The sequence below is a fragment of the Marasmius oreades genome, chromosome 4 (genome assembly GCF_018924745.1).
Source record: "Marasmius oreades isolate 03SP1 chromosome 4, whole genome shotgun sequence".
Taxonomy (NCBI): Eukaryota; Fungi; Basidiomycota; class Agaricomycetes; order Agaricales; family Marasmiaceae; genus Marasmius; species Marasmius oreades.
Genome location: NC_057326.1, coordinates 2416605 through 2429770, shown reverse-complemented (window position 1 = coordinate 2429770; position 13166 = coordinate 2416605). Strand labels below are relative to the sequence as shown.

Here is a 13166-nt window from a genome sequence, read left to right as displayed (position 1 = left end):
GGTCATGAATGAAGTTCACATTCGGGTCCTTAGATTGTGATTCCAACGCCCAAGTCGCAAACAAGTGAAAGACGATTATATGGATCCTATGATATTACTGGCTTGGCTGTGGGTATGACAATGTCACCAATACGTAGACGCGTGTAAGTCTGTTTGTGTCTTTTCGTCTTCTGGTAGCCCTTTCTCCGTTTCTTTTTGAAGACGAACTCCATCTTTCCCTTCGTGTGCTCTAGAACGGTCGCCTCAACCTTTACTTTTGAAGGTGGTATTGTGGGGTTCCCTCGGAGAGTGTACTCTCTTGAACCGAGCTCGTGTATGTCATCAAGTGCGAGGACATCTCCAACTTTCACGTCGCGCAGTCGAGGAATGGTGAGAATATCGCGAGGAGAAAGCAGGTATTTGCGTCCAACGACGGATGCAACGATGTATTGGGATGGTTGAGAGCGTATAACATTGAGGGCTGTGGTGGTTGAATCTGGGGCGACATGGAGAGCTCTACGTGCTGACCTACACAGAGCCTGTACTGAATGGGGAGGGAAAGTAAAGACTTGCTAGCGTCAAAAAAAAAAGTACTTACTCGGTCTGAAGAGACCTGCCATTGACGCGCTGACCATGAATGGGGCCGCAAACGATATTATTGGAGGTAATCCAAACAAACTCAAACACAAAACCGCATTCTTCCGACCAGACTTTCCCGACGAGCAGCTTTGCTTCCTCCCTCCGTCCTCTGTCCAACTCCACACATGCATAGAATTGCACTCAGGAATTCAGCCCGCGCTCGTGCGCTGGTCGCGTCCACCAAGGTTTTTGCTTTTTCTGGGTCCCTTTGGTCGTTTTTATTTACCATTCGCAACAGAGCACGTCTAACGTGTCTCGTTCATATGCTACTGCAAAGCCAGGTTCGTTCATTTCTACTTTTCAGTTAATCCCATACTAAATTTTATCCCTTTTCTTCTTGCTTCTGCGATACACGTCACTAAAGCTGCTTCTGAGGTCTCGTCCATCCTCGAGTCCCGGATAGCAGGAACTTCTGTCGGTGGAAACGTCGAGGAAACCGGACGTGTCCTGAGTGAGTGCAATGATATTCGTGCCGAAATCAGCTCTCAATGCTAGGTACACAGGCGTTGGCGACGGTATTGGTCGTGTATGGGGTTTAAAAAACGTTCAGGGTTCGTAGGCACACCATGCTTTACGTCCATCCACCTGAAAAATTGTCTTCTATAGCCGAGGAAATGGTGGAATTCTCTTCGGGAGTTCGTGGAATGTGTCTCAACTTGGAAGCCGACAACGTTGGTGTGTCCATCTTCGGTAACGACCGACTTATCAAGGAAGGTGACACCGTCAAACGTACCGGCCAAATTGTCGATGTTCCTGTCGGACCTGGCCTACTCGGACGTGTCGTCGATGCCCTCGGTGACCCCATTGATGGCAAGGGTCCCATTGAAGCCGCTGAGCGTCGTCGTGCCTCCGTTAAGGCACCTGGTATTCTCCCTCGTCGCTCCGTCAACCAGCCCATGATGACAGGTATCAAGCCCATTGATGCCATGGTTCCTATCGGTCGTGGTCAACGTGAATTGATTATTGGAGATCGTCAAACTGGAAAGACGGCCGTCGCCATTGACACCATTCTTAACCAGAAGAGGTGGAATGATGGTAAGGACGAGACTAAGAAGCTCTACTGTGTCTACGTTGCTATTGGTCAGAAGCGATCAACAGTTGCTCAGCTTGTCAAGACTCTTGAGGAGAACGACGCGATGAAGTACACCATTATCGTCGCTGCTACTGCCTCGGAAGCTGCTCCTCTGCAGTACCTCGCTCCTTTCTCCGGATGTGCCATGGGTGAATGGTTCCGTGACAACGGCAAGCACGGTGAGTATTTTCACTCCGACTCTTTAAATCAAAACATGAGACCTGAAACATTTATTAGCCTTGATCATTTACGACGATTTGTCGAAGCAGGCTGTCGCATACCGTCAGATGTCCCTTCTCCTTCGTCGACCTCCCGGTCGTGAGGCCTACCCCGGTGATGTCTTCTACCTCCACTCGCGTCTCCTCGAGCGTGCTGCCAAGATGAATGACAAGTTCGGTGGTGGTTCTCTTACCGCTCTCCCTATCATTGAAACCCAGGGTGGTGATGTGTCCGCTTATATTCCCACCAACGTATGTTTTTTATTTCCTCTATTACGCAGAATCCTTCGTTCAAATAGTATCGTGCAGGTCATTTCCATCACCGATGGTCAGATCTTCTTGGAAGCTGAACTCTTCTTCCGTGGTGTACGTCCCGCTATCAACGTCGGTCTCTCCGTTTCTCGTGTTGGTTCTGCTGCCCAGACGTACGTTGCCTCCATCTCTTGTTCATGTTGATTGTTAACAGTTCGTTGTCATCTTTCCAGCAAGATCATGAAGAAGTTCGCTGGTTCGCTCAAGCTCTACCTTGCCCAATACCGTGAAGTCGCTGCGTTTGCTCAGTTCGGTTCCGATCTCGATGCTTCCACTCGTTTCCTCCTTTCTCGTGGTGCTCGTCTCACTGAACTTCTGAGTGAGTGACTCCGGTTATGATGTTTGATGTGACGACACTAATTCTGCTGCAGAGCAAGGTCAATACCAACCCCTTGCAACAGAGGTCCAGGTCCCCATCATCTATGCTGGTGTCAACGGTCTCGTAAGTGTAGAGGCTTTCTTACCTAGGACAGAGTACTAATTATGTACAACAGCTCGACAGTATCCCCGTCGACCAAATTACTAAATGGGAGGCTGAATTCCGTGCACACCTTACATCATCACAGGGTGGCTTGCTAGCGGAGATCGCTTCTGGTAATGTCACACCTGAGATGGAGGCTAAAATCAAGAAGGTCGTCGAAGACCACGTTGCTACCTTCACATCGTAGATACTTGCATTGTCGCTTAGATCGAGAGGCTGGGAGATTCAAAATTAACTTTTCTACTCTATTTTATCGTTCAATTGCACTTTCACTGTACTGACTCGAGTAATATTGAGCGTCTGAATAATTGGTAAATGAACTCGAATATCACGGTCCCGTTTCAGCTGCTACCGATGCCAGATTTCAACGTAAACTAACATAAGAAAGATGTTAAAGTGGAGGAACAACGGATATAGTGGCGTGAGGGCAAGATACGTATGGATGCAAGCATAGGGGGAAGTCTCAATACAGCGCATTTATAGCCCCTGGATGTCGCGGTTAAGATCTTCAAAGTCCTTCTTGAGTTCATCGTGCTTGCGTTTCTCCTCCTGTTAGCGCGATGAGATACAGCCAAATTATGAGATGACCGAGGATAACGTACCGTATACTTCTGCTCCCACTGATCCCTCTCCTGTTCAGCTCTCTGTACTTGCCGTTCAAAGTGTTCTGCCTTGACATCCACCTGTCTAAGTCTGATTCCCGTGGATGTCAGTCATCGAATGAAAACAAAAACCGATTTGGCAAGTACTTTTCGACAGTCTCCTTGAGGTTCTTCTCAGCAGCATCCAACTCTTCCTCGAGAAGCTGTATCTTCCGTTGTAAGCCCTCGTTCGTCGTTTTAGAGGCTTCCCCCTCGGACAAGGCGCCTTTGGCTTCCGCCAATTTGCCTTCTGCCTTCTCCAGTTCGGTTTCACTTACGGAGAGCTTCTGTGTGAGAGCCTTGATCTCCTGTTCTCTCTCGAGTAAGACTTGTTCCAACTTCTTGTTCTGACCCTCTGCAGCTTCAGCACGCTCGATTGAATTGTCAAGTTCAAGCCGCAGATTGTTCAATTTCTAGATAAACGAAGACGACGTTGAGAGAGGCTATAGATCGAGATCGATGAAAGTATGCCATACCTCTTTGATTTGAGCAGTCATAGTGAAGATAAGTTGGGGTGGTGGTTGAGGACTGGATAGAGGAAAAGGACTAAACGCCGGATGGGGGAGATGATGTCCTAGATATAAGTACCTGCACGTGGGCTGCGCACAGACTCCGCCGCAGACGTCGACGTAACGCGCCGATAGAGTTTCCCTTGTCGCGACTCTGACTCCCACATCTGCCTTCTCCCTACAGGCTACAGCCATACACCGATCTTATAGAGAGTTAGTCACTGTAGGAATATAAGGCTCAGAACAAAGCGATTCGACACTGGCTTCACCGCAGGCGATCATAGTCCAAGATGTCTGCGCCTGTTCCTCAAGAAGGTTTGTATCTGCGATGATTGCTATTTGAATGTTGTTGATTTTTTGAATCGCAGAACTCTCGATCCTCGAAGCGCTGGTCAAGTAGGCAATTCAACCTTGATTCCGTCTTTCAGGCATCTCATGATACTCGTTGCAGTATTCGCAACAGGTTGACAGCATTGAAGAAGGATAGAGGTGAATTTATCAAGGCATCTGATGTCAACTCCCTTTATCAAGCTGTGGTCAAGCAAGGTCTATCCCGTTCTCTGTTGAGCTTCCCCATCTGAAACTTAAATCTCGTCAGTTACCAAGTTAAACGACGTACGGGACGATTATACTTCGTATAACAATCGACTGGACACAACGTTAGCCGACGTTTTCAGTCTCCTTTCCTTATTCTACCTCACCATCGGCAAGACGAAAGATGCGCCAGCTACCTACTCTCAAATTGCATCCATGCGAGTGTGTATCTAGCCTTGAAATCATCTATCTCCGACTCACGAGAGCTTTATTTTTATTTCTCTAGCAAATCCTCAATCACATGAATGAGTCGGCATTATACAACGAATCCGACCTTGCACCCTTCCAGAAACGGATCAAAGAGTTGCGACAAATTCTTCAGCGCGATACGGCGGAAGGAAAGCACCCACAAGCACTCATCAAACTATTAGAAAGACAAGTAAACAAATGTGGTACGTGAACGCTGCTTTGGCAGAGCACGCGAGGTCCTTGACGTCCGGCTTTTTTAAGATGATACTGTCAAATCGCTGGAAGAGTCTCTTTCAGTCCTATCCGTGGAACTCATCCCGATCCATGAGAAGCTCGTTACAATTCGACGGAAACTCGTTGCCCTTGCTGCTAAGCAAGGTTCACACAAAGCTGAGCTCAAACCACTGCAAGAAGAGCTCCGGAAAATAGATTCGTTGAGTATTGTTTTTGCTGGCCCACCTAGCTCCCGATATTGATTCTCGAGGGAATTTTTCTTACCTTCCCTGATACTCTTGCCTCCCTGACACCCATGTAATAGTCAGAGAGTCGACGGGAAATTCCTCGGACCAGGGGGTATAGTCCCAGCATCTCAAGCCCTTTGTTCGTCGCTTCTAGAAGAATGTTTCGAGATAGCGCAGGAAGTTAAGGCCAATGAAGAGTCTAGGAACGTCGCGTCCTCGTTAAAACCCATTCACGATCGACTTAGTGATCTTCGATCTGAGTTGGAAGGACTAGTTCTGACACACCGATGGAGTCTGCGGGAGACGGATCTATGGAATTATTCTCTGAGTCTACAGGAAATCGACAAGATGCGGGTCGATGGCAAATTTCTGGACTCGGAAGGAAATCGTCCCGCAGGACAATATGTGAGTTAAAATTTCAACTGGGAGGCCGTTTCTTGAGCCTCACCTCTATTAAGGTTTTGTTATACCTGCTGCGAAGATGCTACGGCCTCATATACCGCCTTCTGTCCTCGAGCGAGCCCGTGTCTGAAGAACTCATGCCTATCGTAACGCCTTGAGTCTTTGACCCAAGGATCTTTTTAGCTGATAAGTTATTTGCAGGCAAACAAACTTTCTACCGTCAAGAAATGTCTGAACGAGGTCCTCAAGTACGGTGGTCCGTTTAATCCGCGTGATTTATACCCGGTTAGTGTTGCCTTTGGCTCTCTGGGTCGGTCTTTTGAGAAGCTCACGATCATTCGACTCTTCAGTACCAGCTAGCTCTCCATCAAATCGAGTCGAGGCGGAAAGATGGGAAATTCATGGCGGCAGATGGAACAGTGCCTGAGGGACAGGGGATTATAATGGCTCACTTGAACGAATGCCACGAGCTGATTGAAATGGTGAGGAGTTTCTTTTCCATCGGTGCAACAAAACCGGTCGGATTGACGGCTTGTTATCAGTTAAAGGAGGCTATGGACGAAGGAGATTTTGATGATGATGACGACGACGATGAATATGAAGAGGAAGACGACGACGAGACTGTACAGGAAGAAAGACAGTTTCGATGATGGTCTTCGTGGTTTCTTCTCGCAAAAAACACGCACAAGACTGTGTAACCTTTTGTACTGCAAGAGTATCTGACAGTTACCCTACTGTATATCATCTAGTATTAAGTAGATCGCTAGAAATGGACCTCCGTGAACACGCGGCCGTTTCCTTTGGTCTATTCAACACGCGTTTGATTGCATTGAAAACGAGGATTTCGATCGCAAATTCGTGGTGAAAAAGGAGACACAAGGAGAGAGAAAGGACTGAAGTTTGGGTCAGTTTTTAAGCAGGAGGTGCAAGCTTAGGTTGCTGAGCCTCAACAATTTCTCTCTATAGCTATTTCTCCTTCGCTGAGGTGGGGTTCGGGATCGTGCGGCCTGGGACTACTCCCATTTGCGAAATGGGACCTGTTTCCTGTCGAAAAGGGTTGCGTAAGGTGTGTTGGATACGCTCGTACATCATGAAGTCTTCATGGGTACTTGAGAACGACATTCGCGTCTTTTCTTGAATAGAGGAAGGGTACTCGTTATTAGTGGTTGCAGATGGCGTTGTGGGAACCTGATGGCTCGATGGTGAGCTTTTATGATCTGAATGGACCTCAGTGGAAGAGTAGGCGCCGGTTATCGATATATTGATGAGGTCGGTCACGTTCTCCGTGAAAGGACTCGGAGCTCTGAATTCAGATTCCAGGAAATCGGATCGTGAGTTCGAGAATCATTGGAAGGCTCGGTCGCGGCAGTACGGAGAGCGAGCAGAACGCCGATGACCACGCCCACGATACTTAGTGGGTAGAAGAAGATTCATGTAGAGTGTCCGTAGTGTAGTCGGAGTACGGTGGAATGGCTTACTTGCCTCGGAGGTGTCTATATATGTCGCCATCGATGGATTTACGCGCATAAACTCCACTTCTCTGTGATTTGAACAATGTGGGGTCCTCCGTCGGTAAGTGAAGCATATGAGTCGGGTCAGGTTGAGTGACATCGTGCTGTGAGCCTCCATAGCACTCTCACCTGTGAACGTGAACGCTGCTGTATCCCCTCGTAACGCTGCTAACACCATATGGGGATTTCCGTGTCTAATACGTGGTCCGGCTTTCTGGCGCGATGGGTGATACTCGGTGTGCTGTCGTCGTCGACCACATGCTTGACCAGAGCGCCAAAAACGAGACGAGTGAATCCAAGCGTTCGAGAGACTCAATTCATGATTGCATGAGTCTTTGAAGCGAGGTCAAAAGAGTTAGACAATGGCGGCATTCTGATCTAGGTTTATATGGATTTTGTTATGTTGAAGGGGCAGTGAAGCAGATCCAACGCGGGAATAGAAGAGGTTCACGCGATGGTGTTGTCAGCGCCTGTTAGACTTCAGTATAAGTACCATCACCATGGGTAGCAGCGCTCACGGTCAATGTTCCATCTTGGTTCTTCCACATCTCTAGTCGATCTAGGATATGATGTGATACATCTCATTCTCTCCTCAATCCGCGATGATCGCCAGCACTCCGATTTGCTCTCCATTTCCGTTGTTTCAAAAGCATTGAGGACTTGTACGCTGCCGCTTTTGTTTGGGGATGTCGCTTGGCCGAGGGAAGATACTCCAGAGTTTTATCCGTCCGAGATATGGGTCTATATACGGTCAATTCTATAACCAGTCTACTCATCATGATCTCAATATATCACTTGATTGCAGACGCGTACGGCTAGTGGAGGCCCGTTGGACGTCAGGCCTGCAACATGAAATTGCACTGGACATACTTTCTCAAGTTCTTCCCAAACTCCCGAATCTGTCCACCTTCTCCTATACCTTACGAGCACAACCCCCAAGCCTCGCCTTCATCTTGTCTTTGATCAATCACAACTTTACATCCCTCACTTCGTTACACTTATCGACGTCTTTCCTCGCCCGAGACTATTCCTGTCACTTCGTCAATATCAGCAGGATGCAGGAGATCGTTATTAAATACCCTGAGCGGTCAACTTCATTATACGCTGCTCCGGAGAGTAAACGACTTCTCTCTATGGAGTGTGCCGCCAACTTGATATCGGGTTCTCGTGAAACTCTTGTTCACCTCGACGTTCCAGGGGAGTATTTTTCTCTGCCTACTTTCGCGGCAATGTCTGGAGACAAACAATTTCCCGCTTTGAAGCGGCTTGTTCTTCGAGGGTATCCTCCCGAACACTCGGAACGGTATCCGATCTGGACAGTCCTATCGAACATGCCACGACTATCCGTGTTAGAAGTATGTTGCAAGTTACGGATGATTGGCGTCGTTCCACACCGTTATGTCCTGATGCCCACAGATCCCCAGATTCTCCCCAAGCAAGATCAGTCACTTCCACCTTTTTTGAAGACATTGGTAATATGTAATCCTTCTTTGACGGATAACATATTGCGTCGCTTGCCATCTTCTCTACAATGTCTCGTACTGGACTTTGTGCCATATTGGGATGTGATGAATACCGGTTCGGATCTTTTGGCATATCACAACCCCGAGAAACTGGTCAGGTTGTTAAGGGCTCTTCATGCGGCAGGCGATAGTATGCCTCACCTGGAACATCTCAGAATAAACATGGGATGGTGTGTAACACCCGAGCTGCTAAGACGGATTTCTATCGTCTTTCCTGGATTACACATCCTTGAATTTCAGGGTATACGCTACTTTCATCGAGAAAGCCACGATTTCGAATCCAACTTGGTTAGGGTTCTCTATTAGTCTTCCGATGATCTTCGCTCATTGGCGGTGTGTTTTTCTATGCAGGATCTTTTTACGCAGGAATTGTCAAAATTTTCATACCTTCATACCCTGAAACTGGCAGTCGAATTGAAGGAAGATTCTTATAAAGAAGACGGCTGTTTGCGGAAAATAGGCTCCGTTGACGAGTCTTCACAATTGTGGGCTAATACGCTGGCCAGACGGGTTCTTGGCCTCAAAAGGATTGCGTTCGAACATCGACGCCATACAGGAAAGACGATTGGATCACGATCGATAGTCGGGGAACCTCTGTGGGTGTGGTATTTCCTGAATCGTTTCCCGGACGAGGAAGGAAATATCATGAGGCGGGCAGATGAAGCTGTCGATTGGGACTTGTTGGATAAATCGTTTCGATGGTGATTGTTACAGAGCTGCAAAACTCGGGGTTACTTGGACCATGCGTGTTTCAAAGTCCAAGATTATGAACATGATCTTCGAGGATCGCGACTGGACAAACGCGAGTTCGTTGCTTGCAACGTGCCGTCGCGGTGCCGTCTGCCGAGTTCCATCCAGGAACGGAACTGGATATGTAGACGGTCTGGAAGGTAGGGGATTTCGGGTACTACGATCGAGTGTGAATGTGAACGTGTTGAATTTGTTGATTCTTAGCCTTGTAAGGTGATCCAGCAATAGCATTCCCGGACACAGGTGTTGCGGAATTCGAATATGGGCGCTGAAGCGTGCTTGATTGGGAAATATGCCGCAAAGTGCTATGGTATAGGCAAATAGAGAAAAAGCTCGGCTTCGACGTCCGTCCCTTCCCGACAACTTCCCGAGACATGCCGTTGACCGGGATTTGCTGTTTCCTATCCCTTGGATTGGTAAGAGTTGGCTTGGCCTGTTTAAGCTGTTAAGCTGTGAAGTGTCAGTATTACTCCCCGACGATTCGTCGAAAGGGAGCTGGAATAACTCACCTCTCTCAAGAAGTAATACATAGTACCAAAGCTCGCTGCGGTCGTGAGTGCTTTGGGAGAGAGTGTGTCAGTCCCAAAGCTCGCTGCGGTATCCGGTACCGGTTATCCGGATGTTCGCTGCTGACATCTGCATTAGAAATATGATCGCGGCACTGCCCTGTCGCGCAGCATACCTCTTTTACCGCAAGGAACTACTCCTGACCTGTTCCTGACCTTCATCTTCATGTTTTTCCCTTTTTCTCTTTATCTTCTTCTGCTGGTATCGTTAGCGGCCCCTTCTGAAGCTTCGAGTACAGCTCCAAGGCCGCTTAAACGATTAGCACATCCAGTCACTCATCATGTCGACATCTTTCCTCGAGTCTCCACTTCCAATGACAAGCGCAATTTAGACTCAGCATCAACGCCACTACGCTACGACGATTCCTTCAGGTTAATATTATCTGCCTTTGACCAGACCTTCCACCTACATTTATCTCCCAACAACCATCTCGTTCACCCCGCCGCACGCATCACCTATCATCATCGTGACCCTGCAACTGGAGAAACCACAACCAATTCGGTACCTCTCTTGAGGGAGTCGGTCAAAGCATACCAAGGATATGTCATTCCTTCACAACATACAGAAGGTCGGAGGCTCGAAGACATGGCCGGAGTACGGGAGGGATGGTCCTCCTATCCCGAACTCGGCTGGGCGAGGATCATGGTTCACAAGCACGATCCGATTGTCTATGAGGGCGCTTTCTCAGTCAACGGTGTCATACACCATGTTACGACAAAAGAGAACTATTATCGTGTCAAACGGCCTACAGATCCAGAAGCTCAAAACTTGGATGATCTTCTGGTCATTTGGCGTGACAGTGATATCATGTCGGACGAAGAACACTACAACTTTACTGGACAACCTTTACGTTCTTCCAGTCCTCGTTCGTGCGGGCATGATAGGTTAGATTACAATGTCAACCCCATGCTTAACGGTGCTCTTCGGCGACCTCACGATCCTTCGCTATGGCCCCACTTGTGGCCGAGGGACGACATCGCTGGAAATGGTGTGGGCACAAAGTACGCGCATCACATACTTTTTCAAAAAAAATTACTTACGCTCCTTCTGACGTTTGCCATAGCTTCGTCGACCAAATAGGACAGACCGCTGGTTGTCCCACTTCTCAGAGAATCGTAGGTTTCTTCAGTTCGTCTTCTGTCTCTTTGGAATGTAGGTTCATTCCTCCATTAGGTCTATATGGGAGTTGCAGCGGACTGTGCCTACGTTTCCAAGTACGGCACTGCTGAAAGTGCAACAAGTACAATATTGAGCGACTGGAATTCTGCTAGTTCGCTTTACAAAGTACTCTCAAACTCCCAAAAGTTCTTCTAGTCCTTGGCTAAATTCAACCTTTACAGTCTACATTCAACATCTCACTGGGCATAGTCGAGCTTTCGGTTCAACAGCCCACATGCCCTTCCCAAGGCTCCTCTTCTACTCCGTGGAATGTCAATTGCGATACAGACATCGAGCAACGGTTGAGTTTGTTTTCGAGTTGGCGCGGCAGTAAAGGTGATGACGGAATCGGACTGTGGCATCTTATGAGCGGATGCCCAACTGGACAGGAGGTAGGAATTGCGTGGATGGCAACTTTATGCAAGCGGACTGCATCCACAAGTAACGGACAGTCAGTTTCGGGAACTGGGGTATCGACTATCGGCTTGACGGAGTGGCAAGTCGTCGCTCACGAGATCGGACATAATTTTGGAGCCATTGTAAGCTGTTCCGTTCTGAGGACAGATTTTCTTTTTCTTACTCATGAGTTTTCTTTTAGCACGATGTGAGTCTTTTTGCATTTCGATGTCGTTTTTTTTTTTGACACGGTACCACGCAGTGTACAGACGGTTGTACGCAAGGTGCCAACAGTTGCTGTCCGCTCAGCAGAGATTCTTGTGATACTCAGTCGAAATACGTCATGAGTCCTGTTACTAGAGAAGGAGAGTTTACCTTCTCTCCATGCAGTATTGGGAATATCTGTAAGTGGTCCTTAATTATCGCTCAGTCTTTCCCCCACCTTCTCATGAAATCTTCTTGCAACAGGTTCGCTCATGTCCGGTCAAACAGCAGGAGGAAAGACCGACATTTCTTGTCTAGCAGATGCGAACTCTCCACAGCGTCCGTTGATTTCACTCAAGATGTGCGGAAACGGTATAGTCGAAGACGGTGAAGATTGTGATCCTGGAACTGGCAAGACCTCCCCGTGCTGTAACAGCTCGACTTGCAAGTTCATCAACAACGCCAAATGTGATCCTCAGAGCAGTACTTGCTGTACGGATCAGTGTGGATTCGCGAGTAAGGATACAGTCTGTCGGCCCAGCAAGGACAGTAAGTGTGATGTGGAGGAGAAATGCACGGGAACGAGCGGGACTTGTCCTTCGGATGTCATGAAGCCTAATGGGGAGAGCTGTGGAGGTGACGGTCTGAAATGTGCGAGTGGGATATGCACGAGTGTTGCGCGTGAGTGTTTTTTAAAAGCCCACCTCGATTCTATACCGAGGTTAAGCGCTTTATCGCACCCAAAGTTCAATGTCAGCAAGTGGGAGCATCGCTCGGACTTCAACAAGCTTGTCCACAGTCCCAGAACTCGTGCGAACTTACATGCCAGAACCCGAATTCGTCAAACTCTTGTGTTCGACTGTCGTCGTTGATGATTGACGGGTCGCCTTGTGGTATGTTACGTTTTGTTGCGGAGTCTGTTATTTCGAGGTGGCTAAATCAAATGTAGGTTTGGCGGGTACTTGCCAAAATGGTCAATGCAAAAGTGGTAATTGGCTTGATGCCGCAAAGGTGAGAATGGCCAATTTGACATCCTTGATGCCTAAGCTAATGTGATGTAAACTACTGTATAGCAATGGTACAGGGAGAACTTGCAAATCTCGATTCCTGTTACAATTGCTGTTGCCTTGCTCATTTTGGCACTCTTTTACTACTGTTTCAATGGTATGCGCCTCCGTGTTAATTACAATGTCTTTCTTGGAATAACTTGGTTTCTTTTCAGCGTTTTCCCGACGCAGGCGCGCCCAAAAGTCACTTCGGACGGTTGTGATACCTCCTCCTCAAATGTCACCAGTGTACCATCACAGACTGAGCAGTAGGGCGAGTCAACTTCAAGATGGTATGAGGCCGCCTGGAAGGCTGTCACGACGGATGTAGCGAGTTATGTATCAGCCCCGAAATTTAAGAGATGAAGGGAAGGACATTAAGCATTATCGACAAACTATAGCAAATCTGTACAGTAACTTTACACATACTACTAGACTGGGACAGCGTTCTCGAGTATTTTATTTTTATCGTTTACGTACTATAATAACGCGATTTAGATTATTACCCTGCCAA

The 13166-nt window shown here is 47.8% G+C and overlaps 6 protein-coding genes across 7 annotated transcripts; 4 read left to right on the top strand and 2 right to left on the bottom strand.

The window, feature by feature from the left end:
* Window positions 1–3: 3 nt before the first annotated feature.
* On the bottom strand, window positions 4–640 carry E1B28_007574 (uncharacterized protein). Its single transcript, XM_043152325.1, has 2 exons — window positions 578–640; window positions 4–523 (listed from the first exon to the last, which is right to left on the bottom strand). Exons 1-2 carry the CDS (start codon window positions 612–614, stop codon window positions 87–89), a joined length of 474 nt encoding a protein of 157 aa, XP_043010411.1. The 5' UTR covers window positions 615–640; the 3' UTR covers window positions 4–86.
* Window positions 641–678: 38 nt separating this feature from the next.
* On the top strand, window positions 679–2966 carry ATP1 (Alpha subunit of the F1 sector of mitochondrial F1F0 ATP synthase). Its single transcript, XM_043152324.1, has 10 exons — window positions 679–803; window positions 857–899; window positions 983–1069; window positions 1122–1169; window positions 1225–1869; window positions 1928–2160; window positions 2218–2333; window positions 2394–2539; window positions 2592–2662; window positions 2715–2966. Exons 1-10 carry the CDS (start codon window positions 744–746, stop codon window positions 2886–2888), a joined length of 1623 nt encoding a protein of 540 aa, XP_043010410.1. The 5' UTR covers window positions 679–743; the 3' UTR covers window positions 2889–2966.
* A 32-nt stretch (window positions 2967–2998) lies between these two features.
* Window positions 2999–3934, bottom strand: E1B28_007572 (uncharacterized protein). The gene is made up of 4 exons (XM_043152323.1): window positions 3819–3934; window positions 3451–3755; window positions 3304–3394; window positions 2999–3250 (listed from the first exon to the last, which is right to left on the bottom strand). Exons 1-4 carry the CDS (start codon window positions 3837–3839, stop codon window positions 3179–3181), a joined length of 489 nt encoding a protein of 162 aa, XP_043010409.1. The 5' UTR covers window positions 3840–3934; the 3' UTR covers window positions 2999–3178.
* Window positions 3935–3952: 18 nt separating this feature from the next.
* On the top strand, window positions 3953–6349 carry E1B28_007571 (uncharacterized protein). 2 transcript variants are annotated; one of them, XM_043152321.1, is made up of 11 exons: window positions 3953–4166; window positions 4220–4247; window positions 4303–4397; window positions 4450–4607; window positions 4672–4837; window positions 4896–5067; window positions 5173–5500; window positions 5554–5643; window positions 5699–5782; window positions 5848–5979; window positions 6040–6349. In XM_043152321.1, exons 1-11 carry the CDS (start codon window positions 4142–4144, stop codon window positions 6145–6147), a joined length of 1386 nt encoding a protein of 461 aa, XP_043010407.1. In that variant the 5' UTR covers window positions 3953–4141; the 3' UTR covers window positions 6148–6349. The 2 variants fall into 2 exon arrangements, with proteins under 2 accessions (XP_043010407.1, XP_043010408.1); XM_043152322.1 differs by having other exon boundaries at window positions 4303–4607.
* Window positions 6350–7531: 1182 nt separating this feature from the next.
* Window positions 7532–9236, top strand: E1B28_007570 (uncharacterized protein; the record flags this gene model as incomplete). The annotated part of the gene is made up of 3 exons (XM_043152320.1): window positions 7532–7758; window positions 7814–8819; window positions 8883–9236. 3 exons carry the CDS (start codon window positions 7532–7534, stop codon window positions 9234–9236), a joined length of 1587 nt encoding a protein of 528 aa, XP_043010406.1.
* A 749-nt stretch (window positions 9237–9985) lies between these two features.
* On the top strand, window positions 9986–13165 carry E1B28_007569 (uncharacterized protein). Its single transcript, XM_043152319.1, has 11 exons — window positions 9986–10849; window positions 10912–10963; window positions 11022–11132; window positions 11189–11545; window positions 11605–11610; window positions 11665–11806; window positions 11871–12287; window positions 12353–12499; window positions 12556–12617; window positions 12680–12770; window positions 12829–13165. Exons 1-11 carry the CDS (start codon window positions 10014–10016, stop codon window positions 12981–12983), a joined length of 2376 nt encoding a protein of 791 aa, XP_043010405.1. The 5' UTR covers window positions 9986–10013; the 3' UTR covers window positions 12984–13165.
* The last annotated feature ends 1 nt before the right edge of the window (window position 13166 follows it).

What these genes read in the sequence shown, in the direction of transcription:
- E1B28_007574 (XM_043152325.1), bottom strand. Translation starts at nt 614, where the DNA reads ATGGTCAGCGCGTCAATGGCAGGTCTCTTCAGACCGA. An exon ending in GGCAGGTCTCTTCAGACCGA is followed by an intron (nt 524 to 577) that starts GTAAGTACTTTT and finishes CTCCCCATTCAG; the next exon opens with TACAGGCTCTGTGTAGGTCA.
- ATP1 (XM_043152324.1), top strand. Translation starts at nt 744, where the DNA reads ATGCATAGAATTGCACTCAGGAATTCAGCCCGCGCTCGTGCGCTGGTC. An exon ending in GGGTTTAAAAAACGTTCAGG is followed by an intron (nt 1,170 to 1,224) that starts GTTCGTAGGCAC and finishes TGTCTTCTATAG; the next exon opens with CCGAGGAAATGGTGGAATTC. An exon ending in CCGCTTATATTCCCACCAAC is followed by an intron (nt 2,161 to 2,217) that starts GTATGTTTTTTA and finishes AGTATCGTGCAG; the next exon opens with GTCATTTCCATCACCGATGG.
- E1B28_007572 (XM_043152323.1), bottom strand. Translation starts at nt 3,839, where the DNA reads ATGACTGCTCAAATCAAAGAG. An exon ending in CTCAAGGAGACTGTCGAAAA is followed by an intron (nt 3,395 to 3,450) that starts GTACTTGCCAAA and finishes CACGGGAATCAG; the next exon opens with ACTTAGACAGGTGGATGTCA. An exon ending in AGTGGGAGCAGAAGTATACG is followed by an intron (nt 3,251 to 3,303) that starts GTACGTTATCCT and finishes TCGCGCTAACAG; the next exon opens with GAGGAGAAACGCAAGCACGA.
- E1B28_007571 (XM_043152321.1), top strand. Translation starts at nt 4,142, where the DNA reads ATGTCTGCGCCTGTTCCTCAAGAAG. An exon ending in ATCGTCCCGCAGGACAATAT is followed by an intron (nt 5,501 to 5,553) that starts GTGAGTTAAAAT and finishes ACCTCTATTAAG; the next exon opens with GTTTTGTTATACCTGCTGCG. An exon ending in CTGAAGAACTCATGCCTATC is followed by an intron (nt 5,644 to 5,698) that starts GTAACGCCTTGA and finishes AGTTATTTGCAG; the next exon opens with GCAAACAAACTTTCTACCGT.
- E1B28_007569 (XM_043152319.1), top strand. Translation starts at nt 10,014, where the DNA reads ATGTTTTTCCCTTTTTCTCTTTATCTTCTTCTGCTGGTATCGTTAGCG. An exon ending in ATGCAGTATTGGGAATATCT is followed by an intron (nt 11,807 to 11,870) that starts GTAAGTGGTCCT and finishes TTCTTGCAACAG; the next exon opens with GTTCGCTCATGTCCGGTCAA. An exon ending in GATATGCACGAGTGTTGCGC is followed by an intron (nt 12,288 to 12,352) that starts GTGAGTGTTTTT and finishes TCGCACCCAAAG; the next exon opens with TTCAATGTCAGCAAGTGGGA.